This window comes from Pyrgilauda ruficollis, unplaced genomic scaffold (assembly GCF_017590135.1).
Source record: "Pyrgilauda ruficollis isolate IOZ18807 unplaced genomic scaffold, ASM1759013v1 scaffold16, whole genome shotgun sequence".
Taxonomy (NCBI): Eukaryota; Metazoa; Chordata; class Aves; order Passeriformes; family Passeridae; genus Pyrgilauda; species Pyrgilauda ruficollis.
The window spans coordinates 12,583,247-12,608,232 of NW_024514764.1; the positions used below are offsets into that span (position 1 = coordinate 12,583,247).

At 44.9% G+C, this 24,986-nt stretch overlaps 1 protein-coding gene across 5 annotated transcripts in view; it reads right to left on the reverse strand.

The window, feature by feature from the left end:
• Window positions 1–1,109: 1,109 nt before the first annotated feature.
• LOC121350843 (CREB binding protein) overlaps window positions 1,110–24,986 on the reverse strand; it is a 94,995-nt gene continuing 71,118 nt past the window's right edge. For all 5 annotated transcript variants that reach the window (XM_041462560.1, XM_041462558.1, XM_041462557.1 and 2 more), the window contains 12 exons: window positions 20,136–20,216; window positions 19,397–19,453; window positions 18,110–18,187; window positions 17,561–17,628; window positions 13,295–13,445; window positions 12,381–12,527; window positions 11,779–11,892; window positions 11,219–11,384; window positions 10,142–10,309; window positions 6,820–6,981; window positions 6,282–6,563; window positions 1,110–4,776 (listed from right to left, as the gene is read on the reverse strand). In XM_041462560.1, coding sequence (XP_041318494.1) covers window positions 2,608–4,776; window positions 6,282–6,563; window positions 6,820–6,981; window positions 10,142–10,309; window positions 11,219–11,384; window positions 11,779–11,892; window positions 12,381–12,527; window positions 13,295–13,445; window positions 17,561–17,628; window positions 18,110–18,187; window positions 19,397–19,453; window positions 20,136–20,216 — 3,643 coding nt within the window. In that variant the 3' untranslated portion in view covers window positions 1,110–2,607. The remainder of the gene's footprint in view (window positions 4,777–6,281; window positions 6,564–6,819; window positions 6,982–10,141; window positions 10,310–11,218; window positions 11,385–11,778; window positions 11,893–12,380; window positions 12,528–13,294; window positions 13,446–17,560; window positions 17,629–18,109; window positions 18,188–19,396; window positions 19,454–20,135; window positions 20,217–24,986) is intronic.

The window sequence follows — 24,986 nt, forward strand, 5'->3', positions numbered from 1 at the left end:
CTCAGGTTTGATTTCAGCTCTTCATTTCCCTTCTTTCCCTGCTAAAACGTCTGCTCTTACCTAACACACCTGGGTATCGGATCTACATCGATCCCTTGGCACTGTGATCTTGCCACACTTCAGGTTGTACTGAAAAATTACTCCAGTATTTGCTTCCCATCGTTGGTTTTTTCCACTCTTCCCCAGGACTGGGCACCCAAGTGACCCTGGGCCACAGCAGCTCTGTGCTCCAAAGAGGACTCAGCTTATCCAAATCCGGAAGCGGCGCCGATGCCTTTCAAACGGAGGCTACTTAGAGGAATTAGTGAGATTGAGCGCAGGTATCTTAACCTCGGGCGTCAGGCTCCGCTGATCCTCGCGGCCACCAGCCAAGTGGAACCATCCTTCAATCCAAGCAGTTTTACCAGCTTTTATTAGAAACACCAGCACATTTCAAGTTTCCTCTTTTTGATCACAAATATAGTGTTTTTCCTCTTTTTAAGTACACAGCATGAGACACAGCATCAGGGCTTTCCATCTTTTTTTTTTTTTCTGTTTGTTTTTTTTTTTTTTTACAGCAATTTCTTTTGGACAAGCTTTGGGTTTAGTGTTCACTGACCTCACCCCAGCCCCAAATTTTGACATCTTGAATTGCTGAAGACAATTGTATGGGCAGATGAATCCAATGGTAGTGAAAAAGGTACAAGAGTTAAAAGTTTGCAAGTAAAAGTTGAAGCAGAGACCCTCTCCAGTTAAAAAGGATGAAGCGGCGCCGCAGCGCACAATTTCCATGGTACGGGGACAAAAGTTGAGATAAAGATTTGCTCTTTTCCCCCCGTTTTCCCCCACCAGTATCCCGATAAAAACGCTAAGGCCGGAGGAAGCGCTAAGGGGATGTGAAAAGCCACGCGTGCCCGGTGCTGCAGGACAGCGCGCTGGGCTCGCCGCACACGGAGCCCAGGGCTCCGAGGGACAGCGCTCCAGGCTCCTCGTGCTTTGAGCTCACACCTGCGCTGGGAAATCTTCCCTGGACTTTTTAACTCGGAGAAAGCAATTCACTGAGGGGAGGAGGAGTGAGTATCCCAGGGACGGGAGGGCATGGTGACAGGATATTAAAGGGAACATGTACATGATTTGTTATTTTTTATTCCACAGAAAACCCTCAAATCTAGACTCAGAGTTAACAGCAGAAAAATAGTGTTAAAGTCAATAGGTTCATATTTTACTGTAGACTAAATAAATTAGCCTAGAATTAACTCAATACTCTCTATTTTCCTTTCATTGGTGATCCTTCTCTAAATTAATGCAGTTTTTAAAAAGCAACGGCTATTAATAATTTATTCCAGTTAACCCTTATGGATGAACACCTGCGAAGAGTCGATGTCTGGGAACCATTCCCCTCTCCTCTCCCTCCCTGGAAAGGAAACAATGCTAAGGGTGCTGTAAAACAGACATGCTAGCTGCAGTATCCATGGGTCGTGCCTCGCCTACCGCTGCCTCTGGCTGCTCCGGGTCATGAGTGAATCGTCATAGCTATGTCTTACAAAGAACATGATCGAAAAAAATATATAAATAAATAAAAACCTTAAACATTCTTACATGGATTTTAAAGAACAGAATACATGTTAAAAACTTCAGTAATTTATATCAATTTTAAGCAATACTTTATATACAATGGAAAAAAGACATGCATAGTCCAAATACAATGTTGAAAACAGCATTTTCATAACAAAAAACCCAAACACTAAGTGTTAATACCATGTACATGGATTCAAGAAGGACCACCCTTTTTGTCTGTTGCACACAGTTTATTTAACAATATGATATTATAAGTAAGAAATGAGTTTTTTTTCTTTTTACCATTCTATACAGTGATTGAATCTTCTTGGATTTTCTTATTTATAGTAATTATAGCGCTTGCATGATTTACACTAGAATTGCTTTCCTCGTTTCAAGTTTCACACAGAAGAAAGAAAGAAAAGAATGTTTCTTCTCTATCCAGATCAGCACGGCCTAAGAGTGATCATCCCTATTTTCATCTAAGACCAGTTTTATCAGAGAAACAAAGCAACAATTTCTACATCTGCAAGACAAGGATTTTGGCGTTGGCCAATGTGTGCAAGAGTCAATTCCTATCTTCCCAGGGGTAATACTTCAAACGCCTGCAGAGTTCACTATAGAAAACAAAAATCTTCCCGCCACGTGTCAAAGTTACCGGGATACGCTATAATGTTGCATTATTTCAGGAAACAGTTTCTGAATATTATTTTTTTTCTTCTTTTAAACTCAAATGTTTAAAGTCTTGAAAATACAAATAAAAAATATGAATATAATGAACTTGTTTTTCCCCGTTAAAAAAAAGGTATGAGTCAACAGCAACAAAAAAATAAAAACCAAAAAAACCCACAAAAGAGACCAGATATTTTAACCGCCTGGCTTTAACAAAAAAATATATTCTTTGTATTGTTTTTTTTTTCTTTTTATTTTTAAACAGCAATTAATTCTTCCATCTGTAGGAAGCAGCAGTTCCATCTAGGATTCAAAACAACCCAGATGTCTGAATTTTTCAGTACAAAATATCCAAGAACACGAAAGGAAAGAAGAAACAAAAGTGATGCTCCCATAATGCTACAAACCCTCCACAAATTTCTCTAATGTGTCCCCGGTGGTGTCACCGACCAGAGACAATTCGTTAGACAACGCACTGCGGTTGGGGGTGTTTAGTTGGGGAAGCATTGCACTCTGTTCTGGGTTGCCCAAGTGTCCCTGATCCATGGAGCTAGCCATAGTGACTGCGAGTCCTGGGTGGGGGGAACCAGTCTGGGGAGAGACGTGGTGCGGTGACGGTTGGGGCTGTATCCTGGGTGACGGGCTGGAATGTGGTGGCTGGGACTGGGGACGGGGAGACTGAACGGGCGCTGGGGACCGCACCTGGTTGCTGAGGGAGGTGGCGATCTGCTGGCCAGGGAGATGAGACGCCTGCGGTTGTCCTGAGAGCATGTGCTGCTGTGGGCTCATGGGGTTGGGCTGCCCGGGGGACCCTATCTGCTGCTTCATCTGCTGCTGCTGCAGGATGCGCTGCTGCAGGGCCTGCTGGATGTTGGGAGCGCCGTCCGCCCCCAGGCCGGGCTGGCCCATCTGGTTCAGCTGTCCCATCTGAGCCATCTGTCCCATGGAACTCCCCTGTATGGATAGGTGCTGCTGCATCCGCTGCTGCTGCATGGCTTGGGGGTAACCTCCCGGGCCTTGGGGCTGCTGGAACTGGTTGTGAGCTGCCATCCCTCCTGCCATGCCGGCTCCTCCCTGCTGCTGCTGCTGCTGCTGTTGCTGCAGTAGCTGCCTCCTCAGGATCTCGCGGTACTGCGGGCTCATGTTGGCCATGCTGGGGTTGTGGCTGGGGTTCATGATGTTGATCGCCTGTCCCTGGGGGTTCATAGCTCCGATCCCTTGCTGCTGCGGGGGAACGCTCGGTCTCTGCACTCCGGCTTGCATCGCGTTCATGTTCTGCAGTCCCGCCTGCGCGTGCATGCCCGGCTGCTGCATGCCAGTCTGCGGCTGCTGCATCCCTGGCTGGGGCTGTATCCCTGCTTGCGGCTGCATCCCAGGCTGGTTCGCCACGTATTTGGCCGTTCTTTGCTTTATAAAAGCTGCCATAAGCTGAGGGTTGGATTTAAGGATATTAAGAACCTGCTGTTGCTGCTGCGGAGAACTCGGCGATTTCAAGGTCCTCAGCAAGTCCTGAAGTGCATTGGGGGTGATGCTCCGCGGCGGCTGCTGCACGCCCGGCATCCTGGGCCCGGCCACGGCTTGCGGCGTCGCCATCGGCATCACCGGTCTGGCCATTCCCGGCTGCATCGGCTGCTGCTGCGGCATCGGCGCTGACTGCCACTGCCCGGGCTGCATGTTGGACATCACGGGGCCGCTCACGGGGTTGGGCCGGGGTACATTCATGCTGACTTGCGGCATCTGGTTCACCGAGCCCACCGCGGGGTTCACGAGTCCCGGGCGGCCGGGAGGCAAACCATTGTTCATGTTGTTGACCCTGTAGAGCTGCTGCTGCTGCTGCTGGGCAGCCTCTCTCTCGATCTGCCGAGCCGCTTCCACGGCGGCCGGCGGCGGCTGAGCCGGAGGCGGCGGCGCGGAAACCGGGTTTGCGGGTTTTCCTGTCGAGACGGTGGTGGGGGGCTGGGTTCTGGACACGCTGGGAAAGCCGGCCGGTGACATACTTACAGGGGAGGGCTGGGGCTGGGGAGCAGGCTGCGGTGTCTGCGGTGTACTTGGCTGCTGCGTAGGGGTACCAGGCGTTGCTGAGGTAGGAGAAGGCAAACTTTGCTGAGGCACGTTTCGGGTGTTCATGGTAGCCATCCTTCTGCGCATGAGCTGAGCCTGCTGCAGGCGGTGCTGGATCTGCTGCTGTCGGAGCTTGTGTTTGATATTGAGACAGAATGGCACGGGGCATTTGTTCTCTTGGCAGTGTTTGGCATGGTAGCAGCAAAGAGCTATGAGCTGTTTGCACACCGGACAGCCACCGTTGGTCTTGCGCTTGCAGCCCTTGGTGTGCTGGACAACCCGTTTCATCTTCTGGCAGGATGGCAGAGAGCAGTTTGCGTTGCGGCACTGGCAGGCGTGGACGAGGGACTGGATGCAGCGCTGGATGCTCAGCCGTCGCGACTCCTGGGGGCTCTTGGACTGCTGCTCTCCTTGGTTGTTGCTCTCATCGTCCAGACCCAGGCCCCACTTAACCATCTTGTGGTCATGGCTCTTAGTGTTGTAGCAGTTGATGCAGAGGTCGTAGTCCTGCAAGGAAAGAAAACCCAGAGCTCAGCTGCTGACAGGGCACAGACCACACGGGCAGAGAGCAGCGTGGTGCCAGGGGAGCAGCACCAGCCCCCTGTGCAGGCACACGCTGGGTGCTTGTGGGTACAACCATGCACAGCACAAGCAGCACGACAGTCACACGCTGTCAACAGCTGCCACTTCACAGCTGTACTCAGCCAGGGAAGTGGCTGCACAGCCTGTGCAGGCAGTGGGAGTGGGCTCTGGGGCAGGGAGGGCAGCAGCCTCAGCAAGGGCAGCCTGCAATCACAGCTCTTCACTGTGGCAGGTAACAATGCAATCAGGGCTATCATTGTGTCACTTTGTTACATGAAAAAGTCCTGTCGATTTTTTTCCTCCCCTCCCCTTTTGATGACATTAATGTTTATTTTTCTGTGATGCCTACTGGGGTACCAACACGTCCGACTAGTAAGATACATCTATGGTCACTCCTAAAAAGTAGGGTCTGGTCCTCCATTTATCCATAGTGTAATTACTGACTAATAATTACTACCCTTAAAATGTCTTTTAAAAAATCTCTAAACAAGAGAAAGTTTCATGCAAAGACAGACACTTACCTGAAACCCCCCCCAGTTTTGGTGCCCTGTCCCTTTTTTGGCTGGAGGAAGGGCAGTCCCTTACACAGAGGGACCCAGAGGCAGCCTGAAGGCCTTATCTCCTTCCACCACCTAATTCCCTGTGTGCGTCCAATCCATGTCCTGCAGCCTCGCCTCAAGAAGCTCTGCTCACTGCTTTCCTCACAGGGATTAATTAGACTCTTCCCCCACAAACCTGCCAATAACTTGTTGTGTAAAAACGAGGCTGCACTTATTCAAACTTCTTTTGTTCAGCTACAGCCAGAGGTGAACACAAGTCCTCCAAGAAGCCTCAAGCATACCAGTACAGTCCCATGGAGAACCTCTCTCTAACACAGGTCCTAAAATTTGAGCAGTCTGAGCTAGTGGAAGGTGTCCCTGCCCATGGCAGAGGGGTGGAACAAGATGGTCTTTGAGGCCCCTTCCAACCTAAACCATTCTAAAATTCACAATTCTTTAAAATTAAGTTTAAAACTTATCTATGCAGAGGAGCAGTAGCAGAATAAACAATGCAGCAGGAGCCATTCCAGAGCACTGGTGTTTTCCATGTCGAGCAACTAAAGTCACTTTTTCTACAAGAAGAGGCACCCACCTCTTCTACCCACCTGGCAGTCACCTCCCCTTAAGGCTTAGCAGTCTTTTACAAGGATGAGCTTAATTTGGAGGAGCTTTGGGCAATATCCAAAAAAACCCATCAAACTCAGCTGTAGGACAAGAGAGGGCTGAGTTCTGAGGTGCCTCACACGTATGTCACAGGCAGTGCAATGCCACCATCCCTCACAGGCAGTGCAATGCCACCACCCCTCACAGGCAGAGCAATGCCACATCCCTCAGAGGCAGAGCAATGCCACCATCCCTCAGAGACAGAGCAATGCCACCGTGCCCACGTACCTCGCAGACAGTGCAATGCCACCTGGTCTCCACGTGGTGCTTGCACTCGTTGCAGGTGTAGACGAAGCGGTCCTGCCCCTGGGTGTGCAGCTCCACCAGCATGCACAGCGTGGACCACTTGGAGCGGCGCAGGGAGGAGAACTCCCAGTGCTTGTCTCTGGCCAAGGTGAGGAAGGCGTCTCGCCCGTCCATCAGGTCACAGCTCAGCAGAGGATCCGGGTCCACAATGGGGTGCAGAGTGTTAATCACAGGCCCCGCATGTAAATGAATCACAAAAAAGACCTGCAGGTAAATGGGGAAGAAATAAAAGGCAAAGAGGTCAGGCAATGTTGCAGGAAGGAGCTGGTGTTCTCTGCAGTGAGAACCTTAACTAATTAACTTAGTTTAGGCTAATCTCTTCCGATATGTTGTTATGCAACAGAAACATTCCTAGCCCAACCACAGGGTTTATTCCTCCTGATTTTTCAGTTCTGAATACCCCTGTGCCTGCATGTACAGGAATAAATCCTACTCTTTTTACAGCAGATTCCCACAGTACCTCTTTGTGCTTCTCCATGGTGGCATAGAGCTTCTGAGACAGGTCATTGGACACGTTCGGCATGCTGGGCTTCTTCTTGTTAGCTCTGCTGATGCTGCTCTTATTCTTGTTGGTTTTTTTGTTGTTCTTTTTCTTGGCGTTCTTGCTGTCACCCTGGCTCCCCTGCAATAAAGGCACGGGAAAGATGTTACACTTTGGAGAGCTCTCTCCCATTCACTGGGCTCACAGTGACACACTTCTGCTGTCAGGAATAGAACTTTGTTCCAATGCCTGTAGATCAGCCCTCCTGTGTTAAATATATCCTATCTTCCAGGAAAAATCAAAAGCCAAACTGGCAGGCAAACAAATCCAAACACTGTTTAAAAATAAACTTTCAAAGTATGTATACATTAAAAAATTCCCATTTTACACTGATTGATTGTTTTTCCTTCTCCAACATCATACTTCAGCTTCCACTGCTTTAGATCTTGCAGCTGATGATAAAATGACACAAATAATATGGACTTAAAATTCCAGGAGTGCAGTACTTTGCTTTACTCTGCATTTGGTGTGTCACATACTTGCTTGAGCTCTGATTTAATGCTTGTTTTTACTGAACAAATTTAGAGCTAGGACACAGATAAGAACATGCAGGATTTGAATTGAAACCAACAAAACACATTATTCTCCATCCTGCAGACTTCCAGCTCCACGTGCAGCTCCCAAAAAAATAATCTCCAAAACCTCCACTTGTGCCCAAGTTACAGCACAGACCACAGTGGCCATACACTGCATGTTAGATGTAAATAAAGAGTGAAAAATAGCAGATGATGCTATTTAGATGACCTGGGGAAACAGAAATAACTTCTAGAGTTCTCATGTCCTTAAAAAATCAAACTCCAAGCCCTCGGCAGGGAGGGCTCAGGAAAAACCCCTCTCCAACTTCTAGAATGTTGGTCATCATAAAATTAAAAATAAGCTACTGAAACACTTGGATATATATAAATATAAATACACACACACATACACAAGCAAGTTCCACGAACAGTATGTACAAGCAAACACAAGGTTTGTCCACAGGCATATTTATTCCAGGAAAACAAAAATATTCCAACTGCAGAAAGCAATTCTATTTGTAGCCTGCTGCCATCCTTCCATTCCATTAATTAGGCTTGGACAGGAATTCCCTGTCCACTCCTGGGTTCTCTCTAACTAATTTTGTGGATTTTCTGACCAAACCTGTTTGGAAATTAAAATGAGACACTTTTATGGGATACCAGAGAGAGCTCTAAGTGACTTGAAGGGATTCAGAAGTGAACTGTTTTATGTTCCCACCTTGACTGCCCCAAGTTTCCTTCCACTGATGGAACTGGAGCCTGCCCTCCTTTGCCTCCACATCCTAAAGCCCCAACTGAGATCTTAAACTTTAAACACCAAAAGGAAGAACAGACTAAAACTTATCAAACAAGCCAAGTCTAAGTTTTCTTTCTACTCCACCTTTAGCAAGTTTATATTTGGCAAACTGTACAAAGTATTCCAAGCTGTTTTAAGAAGTTGTAGGGCTGTGTTTGTACCATTTCATTCTGACATTCAGCCAGATCAGCCAGAGATGCTGATGGACGGTTCCTGGGGGAGCCTCACCCTTCAGAACCCTTGCCAAGAACTCTGAATATTCACCACCTCTTCACTCTCCCTTTGACTGATACCTGCAGCACACATTCACTTGCAGGAAGCTTTCTCTTCACATGCCCAAAATTTAGGAAAAGAATGCAAGACAGATTCTGTGCCATTTCAGTACCAAGGTCCATGTGGTCTTGTACCCATGGAGATCCCCACTGCTGGGCAGTTTCCTCCATGAATGACCCAGTTTAGGGTCTGCATGGAGGAAGTTCTCATGCCTTTAAATTTGCTCCTTTTCCTGAGTCAAGAGGCAAAGAGCACAGTGTGCCATGACTGGGTGACACCTCAGCAACCTGGGTGCAGTTGTGTCCCCCTGCTGCTGCCCAGGCACTCAGGGGGAGCACAGGGATGTTCCCAACCAAGGCTGCACCGTCTCCTTTCAGGCCACAACTTGTCTGAGTTCCCAGTGAGTTGTTCTGGGCTTTTTCAAGCACCTTTTACCCCCTCCTAGATGCACAGTAAATGCTCACATCACTGTTTTCCCTGATTTACTGCAAGTGATCCTGTTAGCAAGAGAGGGCTGCAGCCTAATTCTAAGCCTTGTATTCTACTTCTTTTTATAAGCAGTGCTTGCTGAAGTATCTCAACATTCAAAGTCACATTCAGAAGGAACAAAGTGAAAGCTGTTAACTTTGTGGTTCCATTAAAACATAGCCACAAACTGTATTAACTTTGAAAGAGCTGCTAAGGTTTAACAGAAGGACCTTTCTGACATCACAAAATTGATGGATTAAGGAGCATCCCTCCACACCAATCCCATGTAACACAGACTGAAAGCAAACAGTCACAGCATCTAAGCTTCAAGGGGGCTTTCCCCAGGTAAAGCTTTTGGTTCTACCTCAATCTATTAGACTTCAGATTTTCCTACAACATTTATTTTCAAAATATCTTGCTGCAAATCTCAAGTGAAAGGGACAGTATAAACGTGCTGAGAGCATTTGGTTGCACTTTCCTACAACATTTATTTTCAAAATGCTGCAAATCTCAAGTGAAAGGGACAGTATAAACGTGCTGAGAGCATTTGGTTGCAGATAAAATCAAGATGGAAATAAAAATGAATGATGACATTTTGTCCAGGGCCCTGAAAACCTTGGTTGTTGGCTTTTTGTGGGTTTTTTTTTTTTTGCTTGCTTGGTTTTTATAGTCAAAGAGAGGATGTTGGTGAAGGAACAGCACCATCAGGATCAACTTTTCCCACCAACGCAAAGCCTGCAATAAACACTTTCAAATTTCAGCCCTTTGCTGTTGCAAATGACTACAAGTACCTGTGCTTAAATAACAGCCACATTTCATTCAGCTTTGAAAAATCCAGCACCTTTCAAAATGCAAATGCTGGAGGTGCTTTGCAAAGGTGTGAACCAGAAGCTCAGCCAAATGACTGCAAGCAAATGTGGCGTGGCAAAAGCAGCTTAACACATTTCTCTGAGAAGAGAGATGCTGAACTGACATAAGTGACTTCTGAGTCTGGTAAAAAAACCCAAACCAAGGCATCAGTAGATTTGTTAACCAAGAAGAAAAACAGAAATGCAGTTAAAGGGACCCCTGATTTCATGTCTGCTGTAAATGATCTTTTCTAGTTTATCTGATGTGACCTCTCTATATTAAAGCATTAATTACCAGCTTTGTGAGCTAAGGGAGAATATGGCACATAAAGCTAACCCACCTCTGTTGTTTCACTAGCTGCAGTGCTCTCTTCCTTCTTCCTCTCCTCCTCCTCCTGCTCCAGCTCCTTAATGCTTTCCTCCAGCACATTAGGCCAGAAATCACCTTCAAAGTAAGGCAGCTCCTTGGCACTGGTCAGCCTGTCCTCAGTTGCTTGTTTGAAGATGTCCTGTTGAGCACATCACACCAGAGCAGGAATAAATAAATGAAGATCACTTAGCAGAGAGAGGGGAGAAGCAGAGACATGGCCCAGAGCTGCAGTGAGCAGCCAGGAGTGCCTCCTTTTCTGGGGCAGCTCCAGACTCAGCCTGGCAATCCTGGCACAGCCCCACTCCCTGTTCCATTGAGGATCAGTGCTGAGGCTTTCCTGACCCTGTCACGCCATCAGTTCATGCTCCTGACCTGATGGGAGATACAAAGATACCCCTGGAAAATGCAACTGCCCCCTCTCTGGTTTCAAAACCCCCTTATCAGGAGGCCCAGACTTCCCAGCTCTTTGGCACACTGATGACAAGGCTTGTTAAAGGCTGTTCATACTCCACACATTCAGAACTGTCACTTGCCATCAAAACATCAATTTTTTCCAGCACTGTCACTACCATTAAGGAATTCTTGTACATTTTAGCACGAAAGGAGTGGCAAACGCTCCCTTTGCCACCTTATACTTATTTTCTTGGTACATGTGTGATATTCTGCAGTTATGAAAATCATTCTTGTCATAAGGAGCTCTTTTATTTCACACTAGTGGGGTCCAGCATTTCACCTGCTCCTCCAGAATCACCAGAAAGAAACAGCTTCCATAAACCTTGACAAGCTCCATATTTCCTTGCCTAGAAAATGCAGTGAAAGAAAAATACACAAAGGCAGGTTCTTGCAGATTTCCCTTCATGCAGACACGAAACTTAAGGAATTTTCAGCCTGAAAGGCAGGACCTCAAGAAATTCTAAGAAAACAAAGAAATTGATTGAGAATAAACCCCTTGTACATTACTCCACTTTTCAGGTGTTATGAAACAACAGTAGCTCCCCTCAAATGAGAACACTATAAAAATTGAATCAGAAGTGAAACAGTAACAAACCTTGTAGTCGTGAATGATTCTCTCAGCAAATGCCTTGTCCAGCATCTTCTTATACCATTCTTGCAAACGTTTGGGTTTGGGTATTTTCTGGTCAGGTGGGTGGCAATGAAAGATGTAATCATCTCCTTCACTGGGGGGACAGGCCCAGATGTGCCCTGTCACATACCTGTGTCACACACAACAAACAACACCCGTGACTCCCAGCAGAAAGCTAACTCAAACCTCGTTATAAATTCAGACCTCTGGCTTTATTTTTTAAGGTTTTTTCTTTGCAGCAAAGACGCTGAGGCAATAACCCATATTTTGACAAGGGATAAAGCCAGGGCTGTAATAATGAAGCTTAAACATCAAGTGAACCTCTGACCAAATGAGGGATGTGCTGTCAGTTTAGCAATCCCAACAATAAAACCCATCAAAGTGACCAAATCCCAGTTTCTCTCTCCACTGCACAAGAGACGTTTGCTGCACGCATCTCAGAGAGGTCAAAAGGAAACAGAGACCACCCCAGGTGAAAAACCACTGCAGGGCCAGATTCCTTTCCTTGCCCAGCTCTCACTCACCCCAGCTTCTTGACGTACTCCAGGTATCCGATGAGGATCTCGTGGTACACGGCGGTGCGCAGGCAGCGCGGCCGGAAGAAGTGAATGCTGTCCAGGTAGGAGATGTACACACGCCTGCAGGGACAGAGGGACACACAGGGCTGCCTGAGCACTGCTCTGCCCACTGACAGCTGACTGCTGCACTGGACAAACATGCAGAAAGACAAATAAATGCTGATGGTGCTTTAATGCATATTCAAGGGTCTTAATGTGGTGTAAAGTCCTCAAAAGCAAAAGAGGGGCTGTATTGCTTTAGACAGCAAGAATATATATTGAGAGGCAAAATTAAAAGCAGAATGCAAAAAATGTAACATTTTTGTTTGTTATAACTGTAGATTTTGTAATTTTTTTTTTAGTTATTGTATTGGTGGATATAGGAGGCTGTGTGAGTTGCTAATTAGAATAAGTATTTATCCCAGTAAATTCCATTTTTTGATATTTGTCTTTCCCTTCAAAGTCACGTGCAGTCCTACAGCAGGACGGATTTGTGGCCCAGAACTGAAATGCACGTGCCAAGTGTCTGCAGTGCCTGTGCAGGGCGTGGAGGATGCCCAGGGGGATACCTGGTGTTGGGAGGGGGGCAGTCCGAGCCGTACTCCTGCACGTGCATCCCGAAGAAGCACACGTCCACGCCGTCGATCTCCTCGAACGCAAACAGAGCTTTGGTACGGTAAGGGAAGGATTCTGACATCTCACCAGAGTCCACAAATCTGCAGGGTAGGGCAGCAGGAGGAAAAAAAAACCAACCAAAAAAAGCCAATTATTAAAGCAGTGTCCTACCAGAACGAGGGGAATATTGTCAACCTTATTTTTAACTCCTTAGGAACATTTTTAGGCAGGAGTTAAATGGGGTCAGATCAGAGCTGTAGTAAAACAGGGAGTCCTGTTCCTGTAAATTCATGGAAAGACTGTTTCCATACAGAACACAGGGCTGAACAGGCCAGCATTGAGTGCATGAATATCCTCAGAGACCACAAGCCTTTAAATAGGCTACAGAGCACAAAATGTGATGCATTAGTATGAAGTGATGTCACATAAACACAGTTTTTATGAATTTAACCCAAAATACTTCACAGACTAAAGCTTTTAAGCTTTTCATTTGTAATGAAGCAAATTAAAAATTACTCCTGAAATCTGACGTGTTTCTAAAAACACAACAAAATGAAGGAAGAGTAAGGAACAGAATCTCAGCAACAGCTCCAAACTAAATTGTTAATTCTGTAACCAAAATGTGGTCACTCTCGAGATGTAGTGACACGAAGTCCCAGTATTATAAAGCAAGGATGTTCCCACTGCTCCCAAAACAGTCACTTCCTCTACATTTTTTAACCTTTCATAATCCTAAACATGCCCAAATTTCAAAAATGTGCAAAGGCATTAAAGTGCAAATTGGCACAATTTCACAATAACCCCCCAAGGAGGCTTCAAAATAAAATAAATAAAAAGGATTGCATTCATCATAACGAACAGGACTAACCTGGATTTCATTCCTGGTTTAACTTCTACTGTCTTATCTGAACTTGCTACCACTCTGACAAAGACCTCTCCAGCCTCAGGATGGTTCTGCCGCCGCAGGAATTTGTTCACTCTGTCTTCCAAATGGTTCCCTAAACGTGTGGTCTGCAGCCCTGCAAGGGAAGGGGGGAACACCACCATGGAAATGTTAACACTGGAGCTGCTCAGGTCAGCCTGGAGCTGTGCTCCAGAGCGCTTCCAGCTTCCTCCTCTGGAAGGAAGCAGCTTTATCCCTTTTGTTTTACCTCCACATGAAAATGGGATGGTTTGATTTATACAGTCAAAATGAAGAGATGCAAACCCAGCCCTGCTTTTCCCCAGAAGCAAACCCCCCCTGCTTTCCACACCCCGCCGTGGCAGCTGAAGCCACTGGAGTGCCACAATTACCCTGTAAGTGAACTAACAAAGGCAGCTTTACGTAGCATTTTTCAATTTCAGCCTTATTTTATGAGCCCTGCCAATGTTTTCTCCTCCCAGCCCCTCTCTGGCTGGCTGACAGAGATTACATCACTTCACAGATCTGGCTCCATGCCACACCTTTTCAAGCAAAGCAAAGCAAATCAACAGAAATGAAAAGCCTTTTGACTTCAATGGAGATTTCATTGCTTTTGCTTTTCTTTTCCAGAGAGCTTTTGGACTGCAGTTGCAGCAATCTGCACATCAAGGTTAAATAGTTCCTGCCCAGAGATGGAGGTCTGGGGGAGTTCAAGTCCACAGAATGTCCAGATGCCCTCACTCCACCTTTACATTCACAACTGGCTTTTGTGGGGAGCTGGCTTTGTGGTCTTACAGGATGTGATGGTTTTCCAACAAATCCACAACAAATGACAGAATCATGATGATTTTGGGTTAAATTAAGAAAGCAGAAGGACCCCACTGTTTTGACCTGAAGATTTATGACTATTTCTCTTATCCTGCTGTACTTATTTTACCACTCAGATTTCTACTTCACTTCATGGTCAATCTGCTATCTTTTCCAAAGTAATGGTGTAATCTACATATGATCATTTTAATAATATACATTTAATTTTTTCTCTGTGTTACTTGATTTTTCAGTTGATATTTGGCTCCTGACACAAGGCCCTTGGTTCCTCCCTGACTCTGAGCCTGCACACAGAATTCTGCAATGAAGTATCTGTGCTAAAAATTTCTTCACGCTCCAATACTGGGGAAAAAACTCACATATACTCAAAATAATATTTCACTTTCTAAGGGATTTATACACTTAAAAATTTTATTTTATAGAATCATAGAATGGTTTGGGTTGGAAGGGACCTTAAACCTCATCCAGTGCCACCCCTGTCATGGCAGGGACACCTCCCACTGTCCCAGGCTGCTCCAAGCCCTGCCCAGCCTGGCCTTGGGCACTGCCAGGGATCCAGGGGCAGCCACAGCTGCTCTGGGCACCCTGTGCCAGGGCTGTCCACCCTCACAGGGAAGGATTTCCTCCCAATATCCCATCCATCCCTGCCCTCTGGCAGTTTAATTACAATCAGTTTACAGAAACTGCCAAAGACAGCAATCTTGATTTACATCTTTTAGCTTGTCCCTTGTGAGATTCTGTGGTCTTAACCAGTCTAAATATCATTTATCTGAGAGTAATTAACAATTTGAATTAAAAAAATGAAATTTAAAGGCAGGTTGAGGTAAAAAAACCATGTCCTTTACCAATTCCAACACACTGGGCCTTTCCAGGGTCTCCCACTCCAATACACTGCATTGGCCTTTCCATATGTAACAGTAGGGAGATGACTCTAAAGGAAATCCACAAATACTTTATGAGGGAATTGTTTTGTTCTGTTGATTTCTCTGAAGACAACAAGAAGAAAGGGCTCCATTTCAGCTGATGAGTGGGAACACTTTCAGAAAGCCACTGGAGTTAACTCTACTCTCTTGTTGTGTTTGCATCTTTTCATCTTCCCAATGCTAAGCAACCAAGGGATATCTGCTTCCTTCCTTATGCTGCAATGCATTAAAGCTTGGAACCAACACACCCAAAAAGACCAGAAAAGGAGATAAAAGAAATAGGCAGCATTAAAATTACATGTGCTGTAAGCAAAGGATCTATAACTTGCATATTTTGATCTCCTAGAATATGAGTGAAAGTTGTTTTAGAAAGCAGTTGGATTTTGGTTCTTGGACAGTTCTCACACATGCACCTCTAATAAAAGCTCAAAGCTCAGTGAAAACTGCAGTGCAAACCTGGACAAAGGCATCCAAACTGCTGAGGAGAAACCTCCAGCACAGGCCTGTGACAGCAGCAACAGCCAGACCTTTGTTAGTGCTGAGAAATCGGACAGAGAGGAAGAAACTCCAGCTCCTGGCTACTGTGACTTCTTGTCAGGAAACTACTTTGGGTGACTTATTTGTCAGGATATCTTTTGTCTTTGAACTTCTCTGCACTGGCTACTGGTGAGGTAATATTTGTAGATTTTCTTAGCAAAATAAATATTTCACAAGTTCAGGGTTTTCCAGCAGAACCCAGCTGCACACTGATCGTATCTGGCAGGCTATCAGTTAAAATAACCAATTTTACTCACTGTACAATAGGAACAGGAATGTTCCATAAGAGCTGAGGGATGTGCTGTCTTGGTTATCAGCAGTTGTGCCATCATGCTTGAAAGAGTGGAGAAATATTGATGGCAACTTGGGCAGTAAAGGTTTTTTTAAGAAGACAGAACATGTTCATGTTTCAAACTTTCACTGCTTAAGCTTGTTTTCAGGTCAGCATCAGGACCAAGGTTTTGATGACAAGAACAGACTTTCCTTTCCCTTCCCTGCTCTTGCATTCCCACCAGAGCACTGTTGAAGAAAGCTGATCTCCAGAGCTGAGCCCACCAGTGGGTTACAGCTGGCAGCAGGACTCAATTTTTTTTCCTTTCCTCCCTGTCCCTCTGCTGAAGGAGGGGGACAGGGAGGAAAGGAAAAAAAGCACCATTATCTCCCTGTCCAGAACAGAATAGCTACCTTGAACTACATGGCTGGCTACTCAAACTTCAACCAGAGCCACAGAACAACTGCAGATATCCAGGGAATCACACACTTATTTTAAGGAAATTTATATGCTGGAAAGTCAGCATAGAACAGAAGAAACATGTATTTAAAATGGGTGTGTAACACTACAGTTGGATTTCATAATTTTATTAATGTTCTCCTCCAATTTTAATCTGTCTTTAATGAGACTAATTTAGGCCTCTTTAACAAAACTCTCTTGAGTGCATCAGGTTACTCCAGAGACTGTTCTGATTGCTGGAACCCACCATGCCTCACACAACATCATCATCATCTGCAAATCACCCCCTTCACATCTCCTGTTACACAATCAACCACACGTGAAGCTCTCAAGAGGTCACATTTTTAATGCAAAACCTTGCCTTTATCCCAGCTTGGAAGTCTGCAGGCACAACATCACCCAGTAATGCCCAGAACTTCTAAGGATCAAGGAAGGGATCAAGGGATCAAGGGAGGAATGAAATGTCCCTGCAAGTTCTGCTTGTTCAAGTGCCTGAATCACCCCCTGGCTGTCTACACTCACGTTATTTCTCTGCCCTCTGCACTGACTCTGCATTTCCAACACCAGCCCCTTCTCCTGCCCCACCTGGCCTGCAGGAATGAAAATGTCCCAGTTCTGCTCCCTGTGTAAGGACTCTGGAGGCTGAGCCAACCTGAGCTGGCACCTCCTGCCTCTCTCTTCAGTGCCCATTCCAGCAGACCATGGCAATGGTCACTGCCAAGAGCACCCAGTGCAACGAGGGACTCAGCTCTCACCCCACCGCTGCTCTGGAGGCAAGAAAAGCTCTTCCCACACTTTGGGGCTTGGCAGCAGCACCTGCCCTGCAGCACAACTGGTTCCTACAGGTTATGGCAAGGGCACAGAGGTGACAATCATGTCACTACAGCTCCAGCCCTACACGGAGACCTGGCTGAATGCAGCCAGTGAAGCACACACAGCCCTGTGCTCCTCCTGTTCTATTTGTCCCTTTTTGCTTTTAACCCTAAAAAACAATGACAAAGATGTCAAACATGCCAAGCAGCAACAAGACTGACCACAAACACATAAACAGCAGGGCTTTCAAATGTTGATTAAAATTCCAACAGCCTCAGGCTGTGCTGCTCCCCATTTTGCAAATGCTCCTGTGCTGTCTGTCACGACAACAAAGTCTCAATCAAAAACCCATTAGGGGTGGCAGGGAGAAGATGAAGATAAAAACAGGAATACCAAACTCACTTTTAGCACTGAATTTGTTTTCTTTGCGTGTTCTACCAGTTTTCTTCAGGCAATTATCACAGACAAACCTATTGAGGAAAAAAAAAAAAGCCAAAAATTTAGCATAAGCCCGTTATTGGTGAGCTTAAACCCGATGTTTGAACATGTAATTGAAATGTCAGAGTACAATATATTTTTCTCTGGCTTTGAACACCTTATTTCCCTCCATTTTTGAGGGATTTAGAGCTGGTTTAACTCTGCCAAGCAGTTACACCTGCATTTGTGTTCTGTGCATACAAACTCTCCTCCAGCCAGCTGCCCTTGGTTAAGAGTTAGAAAGAAACCACACAAATCTGTGTGGATGAAAATATACATCTTCATCTGAATATACTGAACTAAGACCCCAAACACACAAAAGAAGTATTTTATTTAGAATGCTTTGTCCCTTTGTACTCAGTTCTTTAAGAGGCTGTGCCCACATATTAAAGAACAAAGGCAGAAAGTCTTTAATTACATAAACTACATCAGTCTCATTATACAAGGGGTAAAAAACTAACAAACATTTCTTACCCTGAAGGCCAAATAATATCATAATGTAACACACAAATCTGGTGCATCTTCCGACCACATTCTTTGCAGTCAACAAACCTGAAGAGAAAAAATCAGCAGCAAATTACCTTTGCTGTTAGGTAAGTAATTTTCCAGAATTCAGAATGAAAGAAGGAGTTGCCAATCCTCTGCTAAGAACTCAATCAATTTCACCAGGTCCAATTTACATCTGAGTTCAAAAAAATACTCAGAATAGATTCAGATGTACATCTATCAATCCACGTGCAAGTTATACATATACATCTGCACCTATATATAAATTGCAAAATGTGCTGCTTTAAAAATCTGAAATGGGCTGTCATGCTCAACTTTTTCTGGAGCTTTTCTATCCTCTTCTAAGCAGAATCCCAGTTTCACAGAATCCTCAACAATACCTCCACAGATTTAATTCTGAATTGCTGCAACAACCACAAGCTGAATAAATGGTTACTCAATTTACTGTAAATGTAAGAACTAGTCATTCATGAACCACCCTGCCAAAAAAACATGTATTAACTTGTCTTTGCCTGCATGGCTCTGCTGTAGTCTTGTTTTTATCTTTTGTTTTCTGGTCAAAAAATTGTATGTCAGAATTCTTTTTCTGGATGGGAAAACTGTTAAAGGTTTTCCCAGTCCAGAGTGCAGTGCAGGTTAAGAAGCCAAACGCACTGGGGTCCATCTCAGTCCAGGCTTCCAGGCTGAAGAGGGGCTCTATTTAGAATTTGCAGAGATAAGCAAAGAAATCAAAATGTGTTGTGCCTCAGGCTGCCAGAGAACATGGAGCAGGATGATAAAATCCCACTGCAGGGAAAGCAACCCCGTGTTCAGCTGGGCATCCCCTGAGCCTCCCAAGGGCCACACAGGAACCTTGGCCTTTGGGTGGGCTCAGCACTCAGGGAAGAGGAAAATGTGGTTTAGAACCACAAGGGGAAAATGCAGAAGTGCCCCAAGAATGCAGAGCCTGGGGTACAAGGCTCTGGAGGAGGGAGGGCCATTCCCAGCCCTGGCAGGGCACACCCTTGGAACTACCCAAGTAACAGAACCAGGAACTGGCTGTGGAACTGGCCCCTGCGCTCCTCTGGGGCAGCAAATCAGACACCCACTCTGGGTGCTGTGCCATGAATTTTAGGAAAGGATTCTGCAGTCTGTTTGGGCAGGGAAGGGGAAACAGAAGAGTTCTTTACTCCCTGCCCCATTTCAGCCCTGCTGGCTCAAGGACAAGTGGAAGCAGAGAGATTTTGGGAAGGAAAACAACAGCCTGGTACTTACGGCTCCGGATCCAGGGTATCGTTTTTCTTCTTTTCAAACTGATCCTTAGAGATGGTTCTAGAGACAAAGAGTTAATATGAAAACTCAGTAGCACCCTCACATCAGAGGCTCTGACAATATCATGCTTTGCTGAATTGCAGCAAACCTCAAGTCTGAAGAAAGCACCTCAGTATTTATTTTCTGGTCAGAGCAAGCAATTCAGTTCATTGCATTTTAAGCTACAGAAAATATTTTTCCCATTTCACTTTCTGTGTAAATTAAAAGCAAGAGATATCCAAGTCTACACATAAAATCATAAAGAACAAGGGAAGCTACTGTCAGTAAAGCAGCCACCTTCCAAACCAAATCCTGAGCCTCAAATCTGATTTTTCTGGCCAGGTTACAGGCAAGCCTTTGGTTTTAGAAACATGAGCTGTGCTTCAAAAGGTGAGATATCAGAATTAGACGGAAGTTTTCCATTAGAAAAGGTGATGGATTAGTGACATTTATTGACACAGCTTCCACTGCTCCCCTCCAAACACATTACCCAGGGTCTGCCACCCCAGGAATGGGCAGCAGTGCTGGGCAGAGTAAGAGACCCAAGAGCTCTTAATCCTGTCCCTATAAATCTCCTGCTAGGAAGGAATAAGGCATTTCCCTCCAGACTCCACCCACAGGTTTGGGTTTTACTCCCAAACCAGGACACCCTCCCCCTGCCCCATTCCAAAATTCAGGATGCAGAGGAAAGGAAGAGACTTACGTTTGAGGCTGGGAAGGGTCATCACCCAGGGTGACATTCTCCCCCTGGATTTCAGTGAAACACTTCTCACAGAAGTGATACCTGTCAGCAAGAAGGCCATATTTGGGTGAGCTGGTCCAGCACAAACACAGCCACCCAAGCACGGAGCCACCAACCAGGGCAGGGCAGATCACCAGGAGCACGACGGAAGGGGGGACGTTGTTGGTTGATTGATGGGTCAGTGTGGACAATGAGGAGGCACAGAGGGAGGGGAGGGCAGGATTAGAGAACAGGGGAGGGAACAAACAGCACAGACGTAAGAGGTAAGACGCAAACACCAAGACAACACAGAGCAGAAAGCCAAGGCAAAGCACAGATTAGCATTCGGTCTCATTTCACACATCGTAACAAGTGCTGGGCCTCACTTCCCAAAGCTGGGCAGGATTTGTGCAGTAGCCACCAAGAGCTACGTTTGTACAGGCTTCAAATTTAAGAATTTGGATTTGATTTGCATCGCTCAGGGAAAAAAAAAATTCTCTTTGATTCCAGGCTTGAGACTGATCGAGTTTCCTTTGGGTAAAAAGGAGCCTGTCAACAAGCTTTAAGGACACTTTTATTACAGATTTAAGTACTTAGGAAATATGCTGAAAGCATTTACTGATTGTGAGACAAAACTGCAAAAGCAGAAACACTTGACATTGAAAAAAAATCCATAAAAACAATAAATTCAAAATTTGACTGTAAGATTAAATGTGACCAATTGCTCAGCTAACATTCTTTCATATAAATGAAACCAAATCCATACTCTAGACAAACATTTAACAGAAATGCAATTATGGGTCAGAGTTTCCAGCCATTTATATATATAAATACAATATATGTATATATGTGAACAACATGAAATATTGTACATACATACAATATATTTATCAGGTACATTAAAGATGTGGAATTAATTAAGCTTTACAAATTGAACATAAGGCTAGGTACAATTTTTGGTCACCAGACCAAGAGCCAATCCAAGTCATACTCAGCAAAAACAATTCTGCAGTTTACTAAACCAAGCTGAGTAAATTGGAATACAACTCTGTGAAAATACAATCTGCATTTGAAAAAATAAAATAACATCAAAGTTACATGGATTTTGAGGGAGGGGGGTGTGTTTGGTGGGGTTTTCATTTTGTTTTGGGTTTTTTTTGGTTGTTTGTTTCAGATGAACTGGAACCAAAGTTGTCAGGGTCACTAAAATAAAAAAAAATAAAAAAAGGAGGCTAAATGTTTGGAAAGGATATGAATTCACACATGAACAAAGGTAACAGAGAGGCCACAGCTGTAAAATGCAGGAAGGCCACAAAGGATCATCAAAATAAAGGAGCTTTATGGAGAGTGAGAGAGTGGAAGCAGCGATGGCAGCACAGAACGAGGCAGGTTTAGTACTCAGACACCAGAGCCGTGGGGATGGGAGTGTCAGGGGCACCAGGGGACTCAGGGTCACAATGAACCAACAACTCCAGGATGGAGCCTGAGCAATGGGGCAGCTCTGCCCCCCCAGCCCAGCCCGGACACCCCAAGTGCTGCAATGCCAGAGAGCCGCGGTGTGAGCTGGCCCGGGGGCAGCACGGGGCACGGGCAGCCCTGATGGCATGGGATGGATCAGAATTCCTGCTGGGACACACCAGGGCCATCCTGGGCAGGGGAGATGCTCCATGAGCCACCCCTGAGTGCCCTCAGCACAGCTCAGGAAGCTCCTGCAGGTGCTCCAAGGCTGCTGTGGCAGGAGGAGCCCAGCGAGCCCTGCCCTGCCCGTGGGGCTGGTCCCAGTTAACCCAACCCCACTGACACTGCCATGGAACCACCTGCCAGCACTGCCAGCCTAACCCCTCTGAACTGCAGCCAGCTCCTCCCAGGGCACTCCCCTGCCATTAAACACATTGCCCTCCCAAGGAAAACCAGGCTCTGGGAGCTGAGAATGCAACAGAGCAAGGCCAGGAGAAAAACAAATGTATTCCACTAATTTATCATTGGGCATGATAAATACATTGTGGTTATTAGAGAGGAGGGTTTCAGGAGTGGGCACAGACACAGCATATCTCATTTCCACTGATTTCCCTTGCTCCTCACACCCCATCCCTAAACTGATAAAATAGTACCAAATAATTGTTTTTAAAATCCAAACATAAGAGGTTCGGAAGTTTATATCCTTTCACGCATTGTTCATTTCTCTTCTTCCTATAATGTGCTTCTTTAAATTTTTCTTACATTAAAAACCACCAAGTCAGATTGGGAAGGACTGAAAATCAGGAGGACCCAAATACAGGATAGCGAAGCCAGAAAAATCCATGGCCAAGGCTCCTATTAATAATTTGCTACATTTAAACAGTCCCAGAAAAGGTTAATTCTGATCCATTTTCAGAATAAATTAGGGGCTTTCAAAGCACTCTAAGCTTTAATCCATGATATTACAATGAGGAAATAAAAACTGAAGTACAGTGAAAATGAATCACCTAAAGATCATGAACATTTGTCCATAAAATAATCAAGGTGAAGCAATAGCTGTAACTTATTATGGATGTGGACCCTCAGAAACAGAGACCTGCCTTTTGCACGTCATCACAAATATTCAGCAAAACCCATAAAAAACATACAATATTGCAGTTACAGCAGCTACAAAAACCCCAAAGAATGTACTTATTGCAACACATCAAACATGAAAAGCTTTTCAAATGCAGACTGTTCAGGGGACTCCTGTTTATTAAAGAGCAACATTATGGTTTAACACCAAAGTCCAGAAAATGCTCAATCTCAGCATGAACAGCTGAATTCCCAACTGCAATCAAGTGCAAAGGCAATTCTAAATTCATAACTGGATGGCAGTACTGACCTGAGACACCACTTGTTTTTCTCAACTGGATATTCACACATGCAGCACATTTTCTGAACACTTCAACCTGAATTTCTGCCTTATTATGGAATCTGAACGGTTCTATACCAAATAATTACCTTAATGATTGAACTGTAGTGCCTGAGCTCATTTATTCAATGGTGTCTAAATATTCTCAGTTGTAGTTTAGTCATGTGATACTCTGGACTTTAAGTGTATACAATTTTGCCTGTTCTGTACGTGGAAAATTCAAGAACATTTGACCTATTAAAGATCTGCTGGAAGCATGGAATTTGTTTTTCACTTGATTACTTGTTTAAGAACATCTAAGATTTGAAGATCATTGTCCCAGGAAATGTGAGTGGTTTAGAGCTGACAAACAGGGGCTTTCTATGCAAAATGGACTATTCTTTAACAATATGGTGATTAATCTCCAGAAATACCTTTTTGAAAGCCCCAGTCATTTATCACTGCACTTAGTGGGCCTGAAACAGAAAACCTCACACTCCTCCTGAACTCAGCTCTACCCCAAAACACAAATCCTTACCCCCTTCTCAAGGCAACTGGATGAGCAGAAAAATATGACTTAAATGGACTTTCATGTTTATAATGGGCAGAAAAGTGGAATATTACAGCCCCCAGTGCAGAGGAACCTCTGCTCCACTCACCCTGGACTTCTTGCTAGTGACCAACATTGCCTTCCATGGAATAATCCAAATGATTTAACACCAACTTAAACTGGGAAGGCAGTTTTGAAAGAAGAATGAGTCCTTCTTCAATTCAATCTGAAGTTACTATTTTTTCCAAATACAGAATGCATAACATGGAAAGTATTTCAAATTTTACCAGCATTTAAGGGTATGGGTTCTTTTTCTCCAATGCCAGTACTGAAGAATCTCTTTAAATACATTTTAATTGCTTTATTTCTCTTCAGCCTGACTTTTCAGAGTCCACAGTGGCTGTATAAAACCATTTATGGGGGCTCATGAATTTATTCCTGCCTGTCAATGCTTTCTGCCTCTCAGAGGCCACCCAGGGTCCCCCACACAAGGTAGGATGACACATTTTCCTCTCTCACCTTGTGCTGCTCCAGTGTGGGGCTCAACAGGCTGAGAGCTTCCCAAGAGCACGTTTGGAGAGAAGGGATGGCCCAAAAAGATGAAATACAAGTGCTGGAAGTCTGAATTTGTGCTGTAACTTCACAGCTGGCAAGGCTTAGAGGCTGCCAAGCCTCTGGAAAGCAATTCATAACTTCCTTTTCCCTATTTAAAACAAAGCTTTTGTCTCTGTCCATTTGTATTGTGTATTTTATTTGGGGGGTGGGGGGAAGACACACATCATCTAAGAAATCAAAACTAAAGCCAAGTTTTGAGTTTGCTTTGTTATTTTAACACTGGTGATTTAAGCATTGCATGGAAAATTAATCTAAAAATTGTTTATTAATAGTAATAGAAACACCAAGTCCTAATATTAATTAAAAAATGAGAGAAACTTTAATTTTCACAGCTTCTCATGGAGTCTCTGGGTAGTTTTTAATGCTATTTCCAAGCTAATTTAAATATAATGAAGCACTGGCTAGGAAAGGGAAACATAAGTCTTGCAATCAATCACTGTACCCTTTACTTGGCAAATTCTGGCACTAACTTGTAAAGAAACCTGCATATTTTCACAGTTCTCCTAGAACAAGGTAACAGGATTTCCCAGTGCCTTTTTGCAGTCCTGCCCTTCTCCCTGCAGCAAGCCCCGCTCCCATTTTATGGAAAACATGGACAACTTGACCTGCACTGAAGCACTGCATGGGGCAGCCTGGCTAAAAGCAAGCACTGAGGAACAGAGTGCCTCACACTGCAGCACAGAAAAACAGAGTCACCTGCAAAAGGACAGCGTGGAAAGATAAAAAAAGAACTTCTCCCTGACTTGGCTGACAGAGGAAAGTAGAAGTTAGAAATCCTCCTCTTCCTCTGTATGTGCAGAGAACTCAAAAGAGATCT